The sequence below is a fragment of the Berghia stephanieae genome, chromosome 10 (assembly GCF_034508935.2).
Source record: "Berghia stephanieae isolate SIO BIC M18660-M18661 chromosome 10, UCSD_Bste_1.3, whole genome shotgun sequence".
In the NCBI taxonomy this organism is placed as follows: Eukaryota; Metazoa; Mollusca; class Gastropoda; order Nudibranchia; family Aeolidiidae; genus Berghia; species Berghia stephanieae.
Genome location: NC_088369.1, coordinates 37366309 through 37385988, shown reverse-complemented (window position 1 = coordinate 37385988; position 19680 = coordinate 37366309). Strand labels below are relative to the sequence as shown.

The 19680-nt window shown below is 36.1% G+C and overlaps 1 protein-coding gene across 1 annotated transcript in view; it reads right to left on the bottom strand.

The window, feature by feature from the left end:
• The window catches only part of LOC144981073 (dynein axonemal heavy chain 2-like), a 136025-nt gene that overhangs the window by 71121 nt on the left and 45224 nt on the right, over positions 1 to 19680 (bottom strand). Inside the window, 19 exon segments of the mRNA XM_078929186.1 lie at positions 258 to 366; positions 1009 to 1144; positions 2036 to 2191; positions 3150 to 3290; positions 4162 to 4298; positions 5049 to 5166; positions 5530 to 5748; positions 6919 to 7044; positions 7824 to 7976; positions 9134 to 9261; positions 10799 to 10979; positions 12102 to 12235; positions 13041 to 13200; positions 14293 to 14481; positions 15338 to 15448; positions 17426 to 17551; positions 17913 to 18011; positions 18855 to 19072; positions 19401 to 19539. Of these exon segments, the coding sequence (XP_078785312.1) occupies positions 258 to 366; positions 1009 to 1144; positions 2036 to 2191; positions 3150 to 3290; positions 4162 to 4298; positions 5049 to 5166; positions 5530 to 5748; positions 6919 to 7044; positions 7824 to 7976; positions 9134 to 9261; positions 10799 to 10979; positions 12102 to 12235; positions 13041 to 13200; positions 14293 to 14481; positions 15338 to 15448; positions 17426 to 17551; positions 17913 to 18011; positions 18855 to 19072; positions 19401 to 19539 (2780 nt within the window).

Genomic DNA, 19680 nt, shown 5'->3' with positions numbered 1-19680 from the left:
AAATAAAACGATGCAAAATACGAATTTCGAGTCTTTTGCACTGAAAGAAAGAAAGGAAGAGAATTTATTCTCCGCTATAACGAAATGAAATCAACGCTAAGTTTCCTGTTTGTGGCTATAAATTAAATTTCCAGCAATAAGTTCACCCCGACAAAATACCATTTTGAAATGGTGGGTCACAAATGTAAGAATCGATCGACCATTTCCAATGAATTTAACAACCCATCCAAGAGACAGATAACCGAGAACAAACTTACTTGGCGTTGTACTTCCAGCCATCTTTGAGTTTTTCCTCCCAGTGAACCCACGTCTTGTTCTTGGTGTCTACGTAATATTCATAGATGGAGTCTTTGTTGGGGAATGTACCTGTGGAACCAAATGTAAATGTTGATGCTGCTTGAAGCTTGAAGAAATGAATAGCAATGTGAAAATGAATGTAAGCTTCAATTTAATATACAAAAAAACCCAGATAAAATGGAGGTTTTGGGTTTCCCCTTTATCAACAAAACAGGATGAATGAAAGACTACAGATGAATGAAATAATGTGGAGTGGCGTTGGTAAGATTCTTAACAACGTCACAATGGTAAAAAAAATAAAATCAAAAGAGGATTAATCTATTTAAGTCTCTTGTTAAGTTGCTATAAGAAGAGTCAGACTTTGGTGCAATACTGTATCCACGCATTGTTCTAAAAAAAAAGAAAAAAAAAGAGCTTTGATATAGCGCAATATCCACTAAATGTGCTCAAAGCGCTTTACAAGGGGTCCCTAACCAATAGCAACACGTAACATGTAGAACGAGACAATAAGCCTGTCATACCACAAGACTACATAGCCTGATTTATCAGTTTATATCTATAGACATGATAAGTTTCTAGTCCCGGGTTAACACAGATCTTTATAGGGAAATCCCCATTGTCTGTCCAGACAACCGACTAACTTATGTCAACTTACTCGGAGTTGTACTTGATACAAAATAAGAATCCAGCTATTCATAACTTAAATTTTACCTTCCATCTCTCGCACATAATTGTCAATCTTCTTCCTTCCCTCCTCGTCTACAGCAGAACAGATGGACCAGATAAGACAGAACTGGAACCACATCTCCACCATACGACTGAAATTGTCCTGGTCAGCTGGGTCCACCTTGGGAAAATTGCAAAAAATGAAAATAAAAATAACGAAAACAAATGATAAAATTTCTTTTTTTTTAAACATTGCAAAAGCAAAATTCCAATTAAACCTTTAACCTTTATCGTATCTTACGGTTTAAAAAAAGAGCAGTAACAGTGATGGAAATTGAGTTTTAATGATGACAGTAATAATATGAATGAATAGTTTTCTAAGGAATAATTTGGTTAAAAAACAAATGTATACAAATATTGAATGTGTTAATAACAATCCTTTACATTAGTGTATATATAAAAATTTTAAACTACAAATGGTCGGTTTTAAGATAGGTAGGCTATTTCACATTATAAAAAATGTTTCCATAAACACCAAATCTTACTATGTAAGACCCCTATCAATTAAATATCGTTTATCTTTTTTAAATGTTAAAAGAGTTAACATAAAACACTGATGTTGTTGTGTTTTTATATGACCTTATTTTAAATAAAGTAAAGTGTGAGAGATTCATCGTAATATGAGATTTGAAATTTGATAGCCCCTTTGTCCTTATTCTCAATTTATCAAATTAATATATAAAGTGTTGCTATTGGTTCTTGGTTGTATATTTTTACAGTTTTGTGCATTTGCATATATTATATATGTATATATATATATATATATATATATATATATATATATATATATATATATATATATATATATATATATATATATATATGTATACATTGTCGCCATAGGTTCTCAACTTTGTGTTTATACATTTTTATGATTAAAGTATATCTTATCTTATCTTATCCCTACCCAAACTATTAACTAAGTTTACGTTTACCCTTTAAAAAAATAAAGCAAAACAAAACAAACAAAGAAAAATAAATTAAAAAAGCAACCAAAAAATATTGCCTTTACCCCATTTTCAGGTGTCGCCAAAGTGTCAAACAGTTTGGTAAGGGAGACCACTCCATTGAGCTCGGCAATTGGGACTAACTCTCTACAAGTCTTCTTGAATTCCAGCATTTTCACCAGGTATTTCTCAAACGATTTCTTCAGCTCCTCCACCAGTGCCTGGGGAATTAAACGTTACAATTTGTGAAAATGAAAAGTTGGGATTTAAGATTTTTTTTCTCACAAAAACTAAAAAAAAAAACAATTAAAAGAGGGACTCAAACTCAGGTCCTCTAAGTGTTTATACATTGCTTTCTCCACTTAGCAATCTCTCCCCTGCAACCAATCTGTGACAGTTTCTGGCTGTCTTCTTTTCATTCTTCTCAAGAATGCTGCCTGAAGCTTTAATCCAAGATGAAAATGAATGAAAAAAGGAGTTTAAAATGAATTTGAATGTGTATCAAAAAAGCACATAATAATTTATACATTTAATCATATCAGAAAAGTTTAGTGGATGAAACAGGCACTTCAATAAAGGATACAGGTCTAAGTTAGCAAGTAGGAAGGTAGGTATGTATGTAGGCGAGTGAGTTGGTAAGTAATAAAGAAAGAAGGAAAGGAAGGAAAGAAGGAAGGTGGAAGGGAAGAAAGAGAGGGAGGAATGAAGAAGGGACGAGGGAATGTATATTGATATGGAAGGAGAGAAGGAAGGCACGAATGAAGGAAGGAAAGAAAATATAAAGGAGGAAAGAAAAAAAGAAAGAAAGAAGGAGAAGAACTAGTACGTAAAGGCAAGTAAAAAAACAAAAAAACCCCAAAAAAACCAGTGAGCTTTTATATTGTGCAATATCCACTAAACGTGCTCATAGCGCTTTACAAGGGGTCCCTGGCCACAGCAACATTTAACATTTAGAACAAGACATGACGCCTGTAAGGCGATATTATAATTTTTTCAGACAGGGACAACGCTGTTGACGGCCAGGTACTCATTTTACACCTGAGTACGGTGAGAGAATGTGAATAAAGAGCCTTTTCCAAGGACTCAACTATGCGTCGAGCGAGGCTCGAACCCAGGACCTTCTGCTCCGAAATCGAGGGTCATACCACAAGACCACATAGCCGCAGTAAGTGGGCATACCTTGTCAGTTTTTTTAGAGAGCCAGGATTCCACATACGGAGCCCATCCCAGATCTTTGTAGTCGGCGTAGACCATTCCAGCACGAGACACGGTGGCTGGGGAAGCCACTGCTAGATCTTCTACTTCAAATAGTAGCGACACCTGGTGGAGAGAGAAATTGGTAAAGAAGAAAAAAATAAAATTAAAATACGTCGCTTGCTTTTTATTTTACTGTGTTCAACATAATCTCGCACCTCTCTATGTGAAATACTGCCAAACTTGTTTATCATCAACTTGATGCTATGGAATGTAATGTGAAATAAAAGTGACATTCACTGAATCGATCTATTTTCATGTCCAAACAAATTTGATGAAGAAATTTGTATTCAAAATTAAAGTGCTCATGATTTAAAAAACGCAAGTTTTTAATTATGTTTTTTTTAACTTGAAGATGAAAATAAATTCATTCTTCTCAATTAAGGCATTGATTTTTGTCAAATTTTATTAGTTAAGCTTAAAAATCAGTTCTAAGCATAAGCCTCATTTTCACCCTGACAAAATGTTGTTCTGAGACGGTTGGTCAGGAATGATAATATAAAACTAGTCACTACCAAAACGTTATACTTCTAAATATGTCCTTATTCAGGCATGGCAGCATAGCAAGATTTTATAGTATGAGGTAAAATTATAATCATAAAAAGGGATAAAGAGAGAAAAAAGGCAAAACAAAAAGAAAAGTTACCCTCCCCTCTAAAAAAAAAATTAAAAAAAGATAAATAAAAAAACCCAACAAAAAATAAATGAAAAACAAATAATAAAAAATATATCTTAGAAGACAAAACAAATTTGAAAATGATGTAACAAAATAAAACGGCAAATAACAGATGATAAGATATACGATATATCTGAATATATCTAGAAAAAGAAGATAGAAAAAAAAACTACATAAATAAAAGAACTAAAGCCGAATCTCCATCCCCTCCACATGACCCTCCAAAATTAAAACATTAAATCAATGATTGCCACTTCTCACTTGGTCAGGCATGGATATACGCTCTCCGTTGATGAGGGTGAGAATCTTGTTGTCGTCCATTACTGAGTTCATACTCTCAATCCAAAGGGTGTCCACGGGTCCGTCGAAAACCAGCCATTTCTCGTCTGGCTTTTCGTCTGAATACAGCAAGAAAATAAAATAACATAAGACTGAGTTCTTATAAAAGGTCATAAAACTGTTTTTTTTTTTTTTTTTTTTTGGGGGGGGGGGGGGAGGGGGTGGGGGGTAAGGTCTCGATAGCTCAGATGGTAGAGCACTCGCTTCACAAGCAAAGAGACCGAGATTGATTCCAGGAGCAATCAAGATTTTTTTCTGACCCTTTGTCCACTAAGCAGTAATTGGGTAGCGTAGCTGGGTTTATTAGATCTGATGGAAAATACTTTGCGATAGACTAATGTCCAATCTAAAGGGTAGCAAGTGATTGCTATTGTCGGTTTCACGCTATAGACACTGGGATAAATGCCCAGATGCATGGGTCCAATGGCTCCGAAGGACTTTTATTTTTCTTCTTTAAAAAATTTTTTTTTTACGATCAATTTGTCTTTGGGAGGATGAAAACAAATTTGAAGAAATATTAAGCTTCTCATTTGTTTTCATTTTGGATTAAAGCTTCAGGCAGCATTCTTGAGAAGAATGAAAAGAAGACGGCCAGAAACTGTCACAGATTGGTTGCAGGGGAGAGATTGCTAAGTGGAGAAAGCAATGTATAAACACTTAGAGGACCTGAGTTTGAGTCCCTCTTTTAATTTTTATAAGTTTTTCTTGAGAAAAAAATCTCTTAAATCCCAATTGTTCACTTTGTTGGTGTATACGAATATGTTTGTGTGTATAATATGCATGTAAGTAGGTGTGTAGCAAGAACTGACCTGCACACGTCTGCCTCATGACAGAAGACAGCACGCCATCTGTCCATTCATTGGTGCTGAGATCAAATTCTCCGTACAACTCTCCAAGGGATAAAGCTTTTGGATTCAATGGGAATTCCTAGGGAATAGACATAGACATAAATAGGCAAATTAATATATTAAATTGATATAAAGCAATTTTATTGGATTATTAACAAAAGATGTAATTTAATATTTTACTACTAATAATAATAATAATAATAATAATAATAATAATAATAATAATAATAATAATAATAATAATTATAATAGTAGTAATAATAATAATAATAATAATAATAATAATAATAATAATAGTAATAATAATAATAATAATAATAATAATAATAATAATAATAATAATAATAATAATAATAATGAAGGATGGCATTTTGGACCACTTCCCCCTATTGAACCATCATTAACTGTGTCTCACTCATTACAAGCGAAAACGGGTACCTACCTTAACTTGCTGATAGTTCACATCTCCGTTCCTATTCAGCCTGTTCATGGAACCTTGCAGGACTCGCCAAGATGTAGTTTTACCAGATTGGCTACCTCCGACGATCATGACGGAGTGACGAGAGGACTTTGTCTCATACAGCTGGATGGTCTTGGTGATCGTCTGCTGGTTGACTTGAAGCTTCATCTCCTTCAGTTCTTCTTCTATGGCATTCTTGATCTGGTAAACAAACAAAAAAAAAATCATATATAACAACAAGAGATGAAGTGAATAGGGAAGTGAAGCTTCATCTCCTTCAGTTCTTCTTCTATGGCATTCTTGATCTGGTAAACAAACAAAAAAAAAATCATATATAACAACAAGAGATGAAGTGAATAGGAAAGTGCCAGAAGATAATAGAGAATAACAATTTTCGTGGCAGTGATGGTAGGTTGAACCCGAGACCTTACTGGTACAACAACTATGCCTGGCCGGATTTTAAAAAATTATTTTGGGAAATCAATTTAAAATTCTTACCCTGTGCTCGTTTTCTTTTTTTTTTTTTTTTTTTGGAGCTAAGTGCAGTTTAAATTTTATTAGGAAGTCCCAATATTTCAATTGGCAGAGAACTCGCTTCACACGCAAATGGACCGTATTTGATCCAGAGGGAAGTAAATATTTTATTTCTGATCCCCCTGTCCACCACCAAGCAGAGATTGGGATCGAAGCTGGGTCTGTTAGATCTGATGTAAAGTACTTTGGTATAGACTAGCATCCTATCCAGAGGGTAGCAAGCAAATGCTTGTGCCCATTTAAGGCTTTGGAAACGAGGATAAACTCTGGCTCCATGGGCCTAACGGTTGTGAAGGACTAAATTTTAAAGTGCCAAGGACTCACTAAAAGTTAATATTTCTGATCATTCACTTTCTGGCATTTGTTCATTGCAACTTATTACTGATTTGAGGCAGTGCAGCTATGTGGTCTAATGGTATGGTACTCGCTTTCGGATCGGAAGGTCCTGGGTTCGAGCCTCGCTCAGTGCATAGTTGAGTCCTTGGAGAAGGCTCTTTCTTTACTCACATTCTGTCACCGTACTCAGGTGTAAAATGAATACCTGGTCGTTAACAGTGTTGTCTCCATTTGAAAAAAAAATTGTAATATCATCTAACAGGCGTCATGTTCCGTCCTAAACGTTAAATGTTGCTGTTGGCCAGGGACCCCTTGTAAAGCGCTCTGAGCACGTTTAGTGGATATTGCGCTATATAAAAGCTCAATTATTTGAGGCAGTGGGTCACATCTTAAAAACCTTGATCTTTCAGACGACAATATAAAAAACAAAGACTGAATGCAGATTGTTGGTTCCATACAAAGAAAGATAAAACAACGTCGATGATGAGATTCAAATGTTACCTTGGTGTAATCGAATGTAGGCGTCTCGACACCAGGGAACAGATCAGATACGATTCCACTAAACAGCGGAAGGTCGACGGACGTCAACTTGGCTATGTTCATGTCTTTCATGGACAGCAACAATATCTGAATGGACGAATAAGGAATTATAGGCAATGAGTTCAACTACTAATGATTTCTTGAATGTATTAATTAATTAATCAATTAAGGGATTAATGCAACGATGAACTTGTCAATTAAATCAAATATATTCTTATCGATGACTGAAAAAAAACAAAACATTTCAGACCAAACAAATTTGTGTTTGCATCAAAATAAAGTCAGGCCAAAAATTTCGCATTCGATTATAAGACTTGTAAATATTCTATCCATCAACCCCCCCCTCCCAATGTAAAAAAGCTTACACACTTCCCCAGTAATAAATAATAAACCAAAAATGATGAATTAAAAAACCCAGAGGAAAAAAAAAACAAAACAACAATAACATTTTTAAAAAACCCAACATACAATATGAAAAATCTATAAAAATTATAACCCCCCCCCAAAAAAAAACAAAAAAACACACATCTAAATAAATAATAATCAATAAATAAATAAATTCCATTTATCTATCCCCAAGGGGAAATCTGTCTTTAGGGACTATTCTAAGGGAAGACTGGAATAGCCCAGGTGTCAGCCGCAGTGCAGTACCACAAAGTGAGCTTGTGGGAGGTGACTTGCTCAAGGTTGCACAATGAGGGGTTGTTGAACTCTGTATCTTTTGGGTATAAAGCAAAGACCGTACCGCTGAGCCACACTGCCCCTATTTATCCACCCTCCACCACCCTCCTGCCCAAAGAAAAAGGAACAATAGCTAAAACGAAACACAAGCAATCAGCAAAAAACAAACAAGGAGACAGACAAACCTCTTCATCAGACAAGTGAGGATTGGATCTCTTCTTCTTGCCAGCGTATCTCAGCAGGGACACGATGGCACGGAGTTGGAAGTCGTAGTGGTCTTGTTTGGACAGCTGCTGCATGGCCAAGTTGTACAAGGTGAAGGTCTTCTTGGCAAGCAGCTGAAGGAGGTCAGAGGTTAAAAGTTGAATGGATGTGATGTATTCAGAAATATTTTTTGAAAAACTACTTTTGTTTGTTCATGATGTAATTCTCAATTATTCACTAAACTAATATCAATTGAGAGGTCAAAGATTAATAATTGGATGGATGATCAGAATTATTATCTTATATTAAAGACCTTCTAAACATCTATGTCCCCAATAGAAACTTGAGGTCAAGTAATGACCAATCAATCCTTGTCAAACCTAAGACCTTGCATAAAATAGGTGAACAATCTTTTCAATTTTCAGCCCCTATTTTTGGAACTCTCTCCCATCACACGTGAGATGCTCGGATTCGTTGGCAACGTTCAAATCTCGCTTAAAGTTTTATCTTTTTACGTCATAATGTTGCAATACTATTATCATATTTGTTGTTTTTAAATTGAATTCGTATCACTTTTCCATCAAACTTGTCTTACTGTCATATGTTTTGTTTTATATCACTGTAAAGCGCATTGAGCCTGTGACAATGGGATATAGCGCTGTATAAATGCCATTTATTATTATTATTATTATATTATTCTACTCCATTTATTTTATAATATAATTCTTTTCAAAACTCCATTAAACAAACGTTAATAAACAACCTAAACAGTGTCAATCGAATTGCCACACATTACTATTACTATAAACAACTAACAATTGAAATTGAATATATACGAAAACAGATAAAATGGACGTTTCAGGTTTTCCCCTTTATCAACAAAACAGGATGAATGAAACACTACAGATGAATGAGATAATGTGGTAGTGGTGTTGTTTAGATGAATAAACAAAAACATTGATGGGCAGGAAATATAACCAAAACAAGTCAGTACTCATTGAGAGCCATACAGTAAGAGTTTATCCTAGATTCTATATAATTTAACAGACAGCAGAATTTACTTGCTACCCTTTGGATAGGTCACAGGTCTATTGCAATTTGCTTTCTGCAATTTTTTTTTTTCACATAGACCCAACTACTCAGTCACTTCTGGGTAGACTGGGTAGGGGTGGGGTGGGGATAGGTATCTGAAAAAACCTCAAAAAATTAGTTTTTGCCTTTATGTGTATCCTTCCAATGCAAAAAAGGGAAAATAGAAGATTAAAAAGTTTTCATCTGTACAACTACCAACCTTAGTATTTCCAAATCCTTCAGCAAACAGGATGATTTCAGAGATAAGGGCAGAGTCCGGCACGACCATAGCGATAGGACGGAACATTGACTTCAAATTGTCTGGCAATTCAGTACGACCGGCATAGCCTAGTGGTTTCGGAAAAAGGGAAAAAGTGAGCAATGGTTGAAAAAAAATTGTCCAAAAAGAAAAAAAAAATTTGTCATATAGACAAAAAAAATTGTCATAAATAAGAAAACAAAAAAAAAAAAATAAAAAAAAAAGGAAAAAAAAAAAGAAAAAAAAAAGAAAGAAAAAGGCTATTATGAAGTATAAACAAAACCAAACCAAAATATTATTGAGCCATAGACTGCCTTTACAACAACATTTTAACACATTCAATGAGTTTTACATTGCGATACTACCATCACCGGTGTCCTCCTTTTTATAATCATCATTATCTCCACAGTACAATCAATCATCATCAGTGCAATAAAACGAGCACAATATCCACTATCATCAACAACACACCATAACAAAATACTTTACATAGATTATCAGTTATCAATATCACAGCAAATATATTAAAATCAGAGCAACTAATATCACCATCATCATCATCACCACTTCTACAAGCACGTAAAACCCCACAACCAGCAAAACCCACAGCACCAGAGCAACTATGTGCAGCTATGTGGTCTAGTGGTATGACACTCGGTTTCGGATCGGAAGGTCCTGGGTTCGAGCCTGGCGCTAGGCGCATAGTGGAGTCCTTGGAAAAGGCTCTTTACTCACATTCTCTCACCGTACTCAGGTGTAAAATGAGTACCTGTCCGTTAACAGCAATTGTCTTTGTCCGAAAAATTGTAATATCGCCTAACAGGCGTCATGTCCCATCCTACATGTTAAATGTTGCTGTTGACCAGGGAACCCTTGTAAAGTGCTTTGAGCACATTTAGTGGATATTGCGCTATATAAAGCTCAATTGAAAAAAAATTTTTTTGAACATAACAATCAACACAACTATAAGCAATTAACCGTCACCAGCAAAATCCACCACAACAGAGCAACTAACATCATCATCATCATCACAACGATAACCACTTACACCATCAATCCCTACTACGTCAGAGTACCTAATATCACCATCAATACAACTACAATTTTACTTTACCATCACCACAATCAGCAAAATCTAATATTTCAGAGCAACTAACATCATCATCAACACAACAACAACCACGTATACCACGACCACCAACATCAACACAACTACAACCACTTATACCACGACCACCAACATCAACACAACTACAACCACTTATACCACGACCACCAACATCAACACAACAACAACCACTTATACCAAGACCACCAACATCAACACAACTACAACCACTTATACCACGACCACCAACATCAACACAACTACAACCACTTATACCACGACCACCAACATCAACACAACTACAACCACTAACACCATGATAATCACCACCAACAGCAAAACCCACTACATCAGAGCAAACTAAAATCATCAACAACTAACTATATATCATCACCACAACCATCACCATCATCACCCTCACCAACGACAATTTAACCAACACTACCATTATCCGCATCACCATCATTCCCACCACCACCAGCACCACCACTACAAGTACTAACACCACGAGTACCTACCGGGGTTCATGGTGATGAAAATACCACAAGACCAGACCAGGTCGATATCTCGTCCTTCAAAGACAAACCTCTCCGAGTTGGCGGCCAAAGCACTCAGGATGGAGAGAATTTGCTGAGCTACCACAGACAACACCTCAATGTTGATACGGTTAAACTCATCAAAACATCCCCACGCTCCAGTCTAGGATAAGAAAGAAAAAAACAATTGTAAAGAACAGTTTGTATCAGAAAACATTATTGTTGTTATTCTCTTTTCTATTTTTGCTGAGGAAGGGCTTGTATTGATTTGAAGGCTTTAAAACAAAATTAGCCTTGCACTTTTGTCATTATAATTCTTTATGTAGGTTTAACCCGAGAAAGAGAGAGAGAGAGAAAGACACACACACACACAGTACAAACACACTCTCTTGCTCTTTCTCTCTCTCTCTCTCTCCCTCTCTCTCTCTCTCCCTCTCTCTCTCTCTATCTTTCTCTCTATGAAAGCCTTAATTTGCAGACACACACACACATTTATATGTTAAGCTTGAAGCATCGAGTTCATTGCGACATAATAGTGTTTTGAGATGACTGGTCATAAATGTGATCCACCGTCTCAAAACAGTATCAAGTTGGGATGAATTGGAACCCTATAAGTGAGTTTAGAATTGGAATTACAAGTAATACAAACTTTGAGTTTTTTGCAGTGTAAGAAATTGTATTTATTTTCCACAATAACGAATAGAAATTAACCCCAAGTTTCATATTCTTGTCTATAAATTCAATTTAAGACCAGATCATCCAAATATAATAAATTATTCTTTCATTCGAGTTATCTTTTCGTGCCGAATAACACTACAAGTTTGTGAGTATGTGTTACTGCAAAATATAAATATAACGAGTTTAATAAATACAGAGAAATGAAAGAATACGTTTATTCCACCCCTCCAAGTAAGATTATTAGATATTTTGTGACTAAATTGTTGTGTAGTTGTACTTCAATTCACCATAATTTGTATCATTCTCCATCTGCTTGAATGACAATTTGACCCAAAAACTAAAATCATTGGATTTTTATTCATGCACACCAAAAGATTATTTATAATTGCCAATCAGCTGTCTTTTACATCTAATTTCACACCAATAAAATGTGCAAAAATATTCTGCAATCGTTTAATAAAATTTTTATTCAACGTATTCAAAGAATTATCCAACAATTACATGTTTACTAAGAAATGATAGGGTTTTCCAATGGAAGAGGTGGAATAATACCCAATTTGAGACGACTGGTCATAAACATGATATTAATTTATCATTCCACACCTACCTGGGCAAGACCTGAAAACATGCGTCCCATTGATTTGTAATCCAACCCTTCAGAGCAGTTGACAACGATGACGTACATGCCCAAGGCCTTACCCAGATCTTTTGTTGTTTCTGTCTTTCCTGTACCGGCAGGTCCTGGAAAAAATAATTGGAGAATTGAAAATATTATTATAAGGAAGGATTAAACACATTTCCCATTGGTAATAAATTGTGGAGATAAAAAAATAAAAGTGAGTAGATGTGACTCATATATAAGGGAACAACACAAAACAAACAACGTTTCGGCCCTTGGCCTTTGTCAGGAGACAGTAAACATAAACACAAATATGTAACACGTATCAGACACACAAATACATGGAGTAGTGGCAAATTAAGTAGTAAAACCAAAGCTAGAGGTGCCTATATGAGCCAACAAAATGGAGATGACGAAGGCCAAGGGCCGAAACGTTGTTTGTTTTGTGTTGTTCCCTTATATATGAGTCACATCTACTCACTTTATTTTTTTATCTCCATTTTATTGGCTCATTTAGGCACCTCTAGCTTTGGTTTTACTAATAAATTGTGGATAGGCGTTGAAATAACTTTGTATTACACTCCTTCACAATGTATTGCAGGTAGTGTGGCTATGTGATCTTGTGGTATGACACTTGCCTTTGAGCTGCAAGGTCAAGGATTGGAGTTCCGCTCTGATCAGCGCATAGTTGAGTCCTTAGATAAGGAATTTATTTACATTCTCTCATCGTATTCAGGTATAAAATGAATACCTGGCTGTTAATGATCGAAATCCCCCCCCCCCCAAAAAAAAAAGAAAGACAAAGAGAGAGAGAGAGAGAGAGAGAGAGAGAGAGAGAGAGAGAGAGAGAGAGAGAGAGAGAGAGAGAGAGAGAGAGAGAGAGAGAGAGGGAAACTAATAAAGAGAGTCGGAGAAACGAACACTTACCTTTAGGACTGCCACCTCTGTGTAGATGCAATGCTGTGGTCAGGGTCATGTAACACCTGTCTGTCAAAGGTGTGATGACCAGACGTCCAGAATTCCCAAGGTACTCATAGCCGTACTGGAATTGAGTATTGGTCTGCTTGATGACGCAATCGTCATAGTCCTGCAAGAAGAAGAATATGATCAGTTATTACTGTAATTCTTATTCACTCCAAGGTTAACTCACTCAACCCTAACACCGACTATATCCGCAGTTTACCCGGGTTACATTTATCCCATGCCTATTTATTACATTTTCATGAGACAAATTATAGGCGTAGTATCAAAGCTTATGTTTTTAGTTTTTACATGTTAATGATAGTTGAATAAAACTATCTATGCACATGCTCATTTTAAATACATTTTTTCCAATTTTGAAAAGTAGCAAAAAATCTCTAGGATTGAGTGAGTTAAAGGAATTAAAACAATTATAAAGGCATTTCCTCAATTAAATGAATCATTAACAAAAAAAAAAACAAAACAAAAAAACCAGTGAACTCTCCCGTCAATCTGCCATTATAACAGAATCAATTATATAAAGAATATCGAGTTAAAAGTCAATATGCTCAGAAATGAAAATTTACGTTCATTTTTTTAAAGTTTAAAAAACAAAAACCACTCTCCCTCCTCAATAAAGACATTAATAAGCTTTATTATAAAGAAAACTTGAAACTCAATTTTTAAGCAATAGGTTCACCCAGACATAATATATTTTTCACAGAATTGATCACAAATACTAAACTTCCCCGCTAGATTGACCCACCAAATAAATCTGGTATTATGTCGGAATGAATAAGATGAAGGAAAATAACTTTCAAGTCAAAACAATGAGAATTCTTAACTTTTCACTCTACCAAAGAAACTAGCAGCAACATCGTACCATCAGCTTGATGGGTCATGTAATCATAATATTGTTATCCATTATTGAGCTTTTCTATTTTTAATTTTAAATATTTTTCATAGCGCAATATCCACTAAATGTGCTCAAAGCGCTTTACAAGGGGTCTCTTTCTTGCTTTGTCTGGCACCTTTCATACACACTTGTTCAGTTCTTTATCTTACACCGGTGCCTGCTCCTTAATTTCTTAATCTAAAATTAAGTCCCAAGCATGAAATGATTGGTGACATATATATATATATATATATATATATATATATATATATATATATATATATATATATATATATATATATATACATATACATCCCTCCTTACCTTGTCCCAATACAGACGTAGTTGTGACAGCCACTCAAAGGCGTTGACGTCACCGCATCCAATCTTAGCCAACTTCTCGATGATGTCACGTGCGTGGACCTCAATGGTTACCACGGCAACGATCTTCGACCTCTGAATCTTGGACAGATTGGACCGAATGGCCTCTGAGAATTTGTTCAGCATCACAACCTGCCATTATACAAAATGATGTCAGGAATTAAGAGTGAAAAATACACAAGATAAACAAAGCAAGCCCCCCCCCCCCCAAAAAAAAAAAAACAAAAAACAAAAAAATACCCAAAAAAATCTAAGCCCCAGAAAGTAATGAGGCACTAGCTGAACAATTATTAAGATCTTAAATCTCTCATGGCCATATAAATTGACAATTAAATTCGATTTTCAATTAAATTTGACTTGACAAAGTTAGAATTGTGGACATATTATCCATGTTTCAAATATGCTTCCTTTTACACTGACTTCGCTATACTTCTATATAAGCTTGAGGACTACTTTTTAAATGGGAGGAGAGATGGTCGAGTGGTTAGATCATTGAACTGTGACCCAGATGGTCCCGAGTTTAAGCCCAGCTTTATGCACACTTGACTTTTTTTTCCTTGGACAAGATTATCAAACCCAAATTCACTCATTTTGGACAACATGTGTGATTGATGTTGACATCAGATATCAGTTTGATGATTCCTCCGTGGAAAGTTTATGCTGAGACATTTTATTATAATGCCACTTGAAAGGGCACAATTCTAATGTAATTAACCCTCTCCTTATCAACTATAAGAAAATCGTCACATTCGTTACGATACAACCAACAGTTTTCTTATTCAAAAATTATTTTGTACACCATAAAATTTAAATAAAATGAACAGTGTGTTGTAGAGCATGTATTGCTAAAGAAATTATTTATCTGAAGAAATTTACTGCTATTGTGATTGAGTGATAAAAAAATTTTTTTTGGGTGTTAGTTGGGTGTGGAGGTTTTGGGAAAATCCTGAAAATGGCTGGTAAAGTGAGAGTTAAATGCATACGATACCTGCTTCTTTTTGAGACTCTTCAATGCCCTCTTGTCTCCTCTTTCTTTGGTGATGGCCAATGCTTTCGTCACATCTTGAGTCCACTGTATCTGACCAGCTGTGATACACATCTGGCGAAGGAAGGAAAGATGGGGATTTGATCAATGTAAGGAAATGGTCATATCATACCATTGGACTAAAGTATTGTTTGTTTTTATTGTTTTTAAGGGTTTTACAGCGCTTGCAACACATTAAGGTCATATCAGTGCCAGTAAAAAGGAACGAAATGGGATAGTCAAAAGATCAGGAAGTACAATTAAAGCACCCGAGAATACGGGAGACAAAGGGGAATTGTTGGTTTAAATAGGGAATAGATGTAGATTCCAAGAGCACACTATCAGTGTACTTAGTTTGAGATCGCTAAATGTCTCATCCAGACACAAGCATAGGTCCCCGCCAAGAGGAACACACTCACTTGTTTACAAATCATTCATATATAAAAGTAAAAAAAAATAATACAGTGCATAACACAGAGAGATGATTTAAAAGGAAAAAAAATATCATCTCCTAAAACTAACTATACATTTTACTGTTTTCCTGCCATCCAGGGTATCAGGCCAGGGCCAGGACAAAACCAAGTAATCTCATTCCAAACAGAGACAGAAAGCAAGTTGGAAAACAGATATAGGGACTGAATTACATAATATGTAATTATCTCATATATTAAAGGAAAATTGAAAAAAAAAAAGAAGTAAATTGAGCTTTATATAGTCCAATATCCATTAAATGTGCTCAAAGCGTTTTACAAGGGGTACCTGGTCAACAGCAACATTTAACATGCAGGACGGGACATGACACCTGTTAGGCGATATTACAATTTTTCGGAAAAATACAATGCTGTTAATGGCCAGGTACTCATTTTACACCAGAGTACGATCAGAGAACGTGAGTAAAGAGCCTTTTCCAAGGACTCAACTATGCGCCGAGCACGAGGCTTGAACCCAGGATCTTCCAATCCGATGCGAGTGTCATACCACTAGACCACATAGAAAAAAAAAATCATCTCTCAAAAAACGATTTAACTATCTCCTGCCAAGCTAAGGATCCTCGCCAGGATCAGGGAAATAAACCCCATAGCAATCTCAATCCAGAACAAAGACAGATAGCAACACGGATTGGTAAAACAGATGTAGGGGATAGAAGACACAGCAAAGTGACCTTTTAGTCCACCATAGGAGTTTGACGCCTTTTTATAATGGGTTATAAAAATGGCACCGTGATAACTAGGAGTGCCGATGTCAGATTGTAAATGTTTGCAAGGCATTATCATCATCATCATCATCATCATCATCATCATCATCATTATCATCATCATCATCATCATCATCATCATCATCATCATAATAATAATAATAATAATAATAATAATAATAATATTAATAATAATAATAATAATAATATTGTTTTTAAGGGTTTTACGGCGCTTGCAACACATTTAGGATATATCAGCGCCAGTAAAAAGGAAGAAAACGGGATAGTAAAAAGTTCTAGAATTACAAATAAAGCACCAAAGAAAAAGTAAGAAATAGGGGAACTGGGAACAAATAGGGATCAGATGTAGATTCCAAGAGCACACTATCAAAGTACTTAGTTTGAGACCACCTATAAGTCTCATCCGGACACAAGCACAAAATCCAACAAAGGGGAATACACTCAAATGCTTACATTATAAATTCAAAATAACAAATATAATAATACATAACAGAGAGATGATTTACAAGGAAAAAAAAAATCATCTCCCAAAACAATAACTATAAATTTGACTGTTTCCCTCCCAGCTATGACTCCGGCCAGGGCCAGGACAAAACCAAGTAATCTCATTCCAAGACAAAGACAGAAAGCATGTTGGAAAACAGATATAACGGGATATAAGACACAGTATGTACCCCCTGCCCACTATGGGAGGTCAGGAACCACACCCAGTTGATTTTTTTAGTTTTAATGGCAAGAATCAAAATGTAAAAACCTGGAATATTAAAGTGGAATGGTGGTTTATTCATTTGAAATGGATGAAACTGTAAAATAAAATCTCTATGAATCTCCCCTACCTGTCCCGGCCACTCCTTGATCCATTTGTCTCTCTTGCTGAGGTTCTTCTTCAGGGCAGCCCTGCAGTTCTTCAACACTTCCTTCAGGGTCCATCTCATCGTCTTCTCCACATCACAAAGCCAGGCCTGATGTGAGAAGAGGAAAAAAACCCCATCAAAATCACTCAGAAAATATCAACAGCCACATGAATAAACAGGAAACAAAAAAAATGTCCCAGAGACACAGTTGTGACACATATAGAACCTAACGTGTCAAACATGTGTTATGTCAGAGCGTGTTTTTATTGCTTTATTCATAACGCTGGTGCATATCCAAGTTTCTTTTGCATGAAACGGTAAGAAAGTATTATTGTTTTACCTTCTGGATAAAACGCCCCCCCCCCTCTCACTCTCTCTCTCTCTTTCTCTCTCTATCTCTCTCTCTCTCTGTCTATCTTTTTATGTCCGTATCTGTCTATCTCGACCTCCCTCATCCCCTCATTCATACCTCAACAGGTCCCTCCAAGAAGACAGCATGTCCAAACTCCACATATTCTCCTTCCGACGAGGACATTCCTCCAGCCTCCCATTTCTGTTGGACTCCAGCCTGTCGTCAGAGGAAACAGTTTCAATATTGTTATTGAAATAATAAAATACAAAAAAAAAAAAAACAAACAAAAAAAAAAAACAGAAAAAAACCCCACAAAAAAACAAAACAACCCCCCCCAAAACCCTGAAAAAAAAAAAAAAGAAAAAAAAGAAACCCGTTTTTTAAAATCTCCATTCAAAATTTGTCATAAGAATACAAGGGAACACTGGAATAACCCAAAGCGTCAGCCAAAGGGCAATGGGGAATTTCAGCACAATTTAATCTGATATCTGGGCGAGGGGCAGTAAGATAAAATGATATCATTATGACGTATTCTTAACAGGCATGTTGAGATCATTCATGAAGTTGAAACAAAAGGTGGGGATACAGAATGAGAAATATGAACAGAAAGGGGAGAGAGAGAGACAGCATAGCTCATGACCTGAATAAATTGTGCGGCTATGTGGTCTTGTGATATGACACTCGCTTTCGGATTGGAAGGTCCTGGGTTCGAGCCTCGCTCGTCGTATAGTTGAGTCCTTGGAAAAGCTCTTTACTCACATTCTCTCACCATACTCGGGTGTAAAATGAGTACCTGGCCGTTAACAGCATTGTCTTTGTCCGAAAAATTGTAATATCGCCTAAAAGGCGGCATGTCCGTCCTACATGTTAAATGTTGCTGTTGACCAGGGACCCCTTGTAAAGCGCTTTGAGCACATTTAGTGGATATATTGAACGATATAAAGCTCAAATTAAAGCTCAAATTAAGAAAATATTGAAAGTCAAAGCGTGAGGAATGAAAAAGGGAAATTATTTTTTTTTTCCATTTAAAAAAAGGAGGGATTGAATTCAGCATTTTACCTTGGTCATCTTGAGCGATTTGATATTGTCAAAACATTTCTTGAGATGAGGCTGGATGGCTTCTGGGTTCTTGGATTGACCGAGAATCTCAAGGAGATCGTCGTTGGACAGGAAGTAGAATCGTGGGAAGATTTGACGTTTGGTCTCCAGGTACATGTCTAGAGATTTCTGGATCTCCTCTAGCTTGGCGTTCATGTCGTTGAGTTGGTCTAGCATGCCTGGGAGTGGTAGGTGTGGATGGTGTTGGTGTGGTAATGATGATGATGGTGATGTAGGCGGTGGTGGTGATGATGATGATGATGATGATGATGATGATGATGATGTATGATGATGGTGGTAATGATAATGATGATGACGATGATGATAATGATGGTGATGACGATGAGGATGATGATGATGATGATGATGATGATGATGATGATGATGATGATGACGACGACGACGACGACGATGATGGTGATGATGAGGATGATGATGATGATGATGATGATGATGATGATGATGATGATGATGATTATAATGATGTTGACAATACCAACGACTTACCAGGGTGGTGTGTCCCCCTCAATGCATTTTTGTCACCGTTGAGTCGAGTCATAATTTCCTTCCACGTCTTGTTGATGCCGTCAAACTCAGCAGATTCTCTAGGAAGTTGTTTTCGGATGTCTTCCCCAAGGAAGATGTTCTGAAAAGGTGTTTGAAATGGTAGATATAATGATACAATTTCATATTTGGATTTGTAGTGCCTCTTTCTCTCTCTTTTTTCCCTTTTCAATCATTGTCCTATTCTCCAACCCAATGTCTCCTCTTTAACAGCCATAAATAA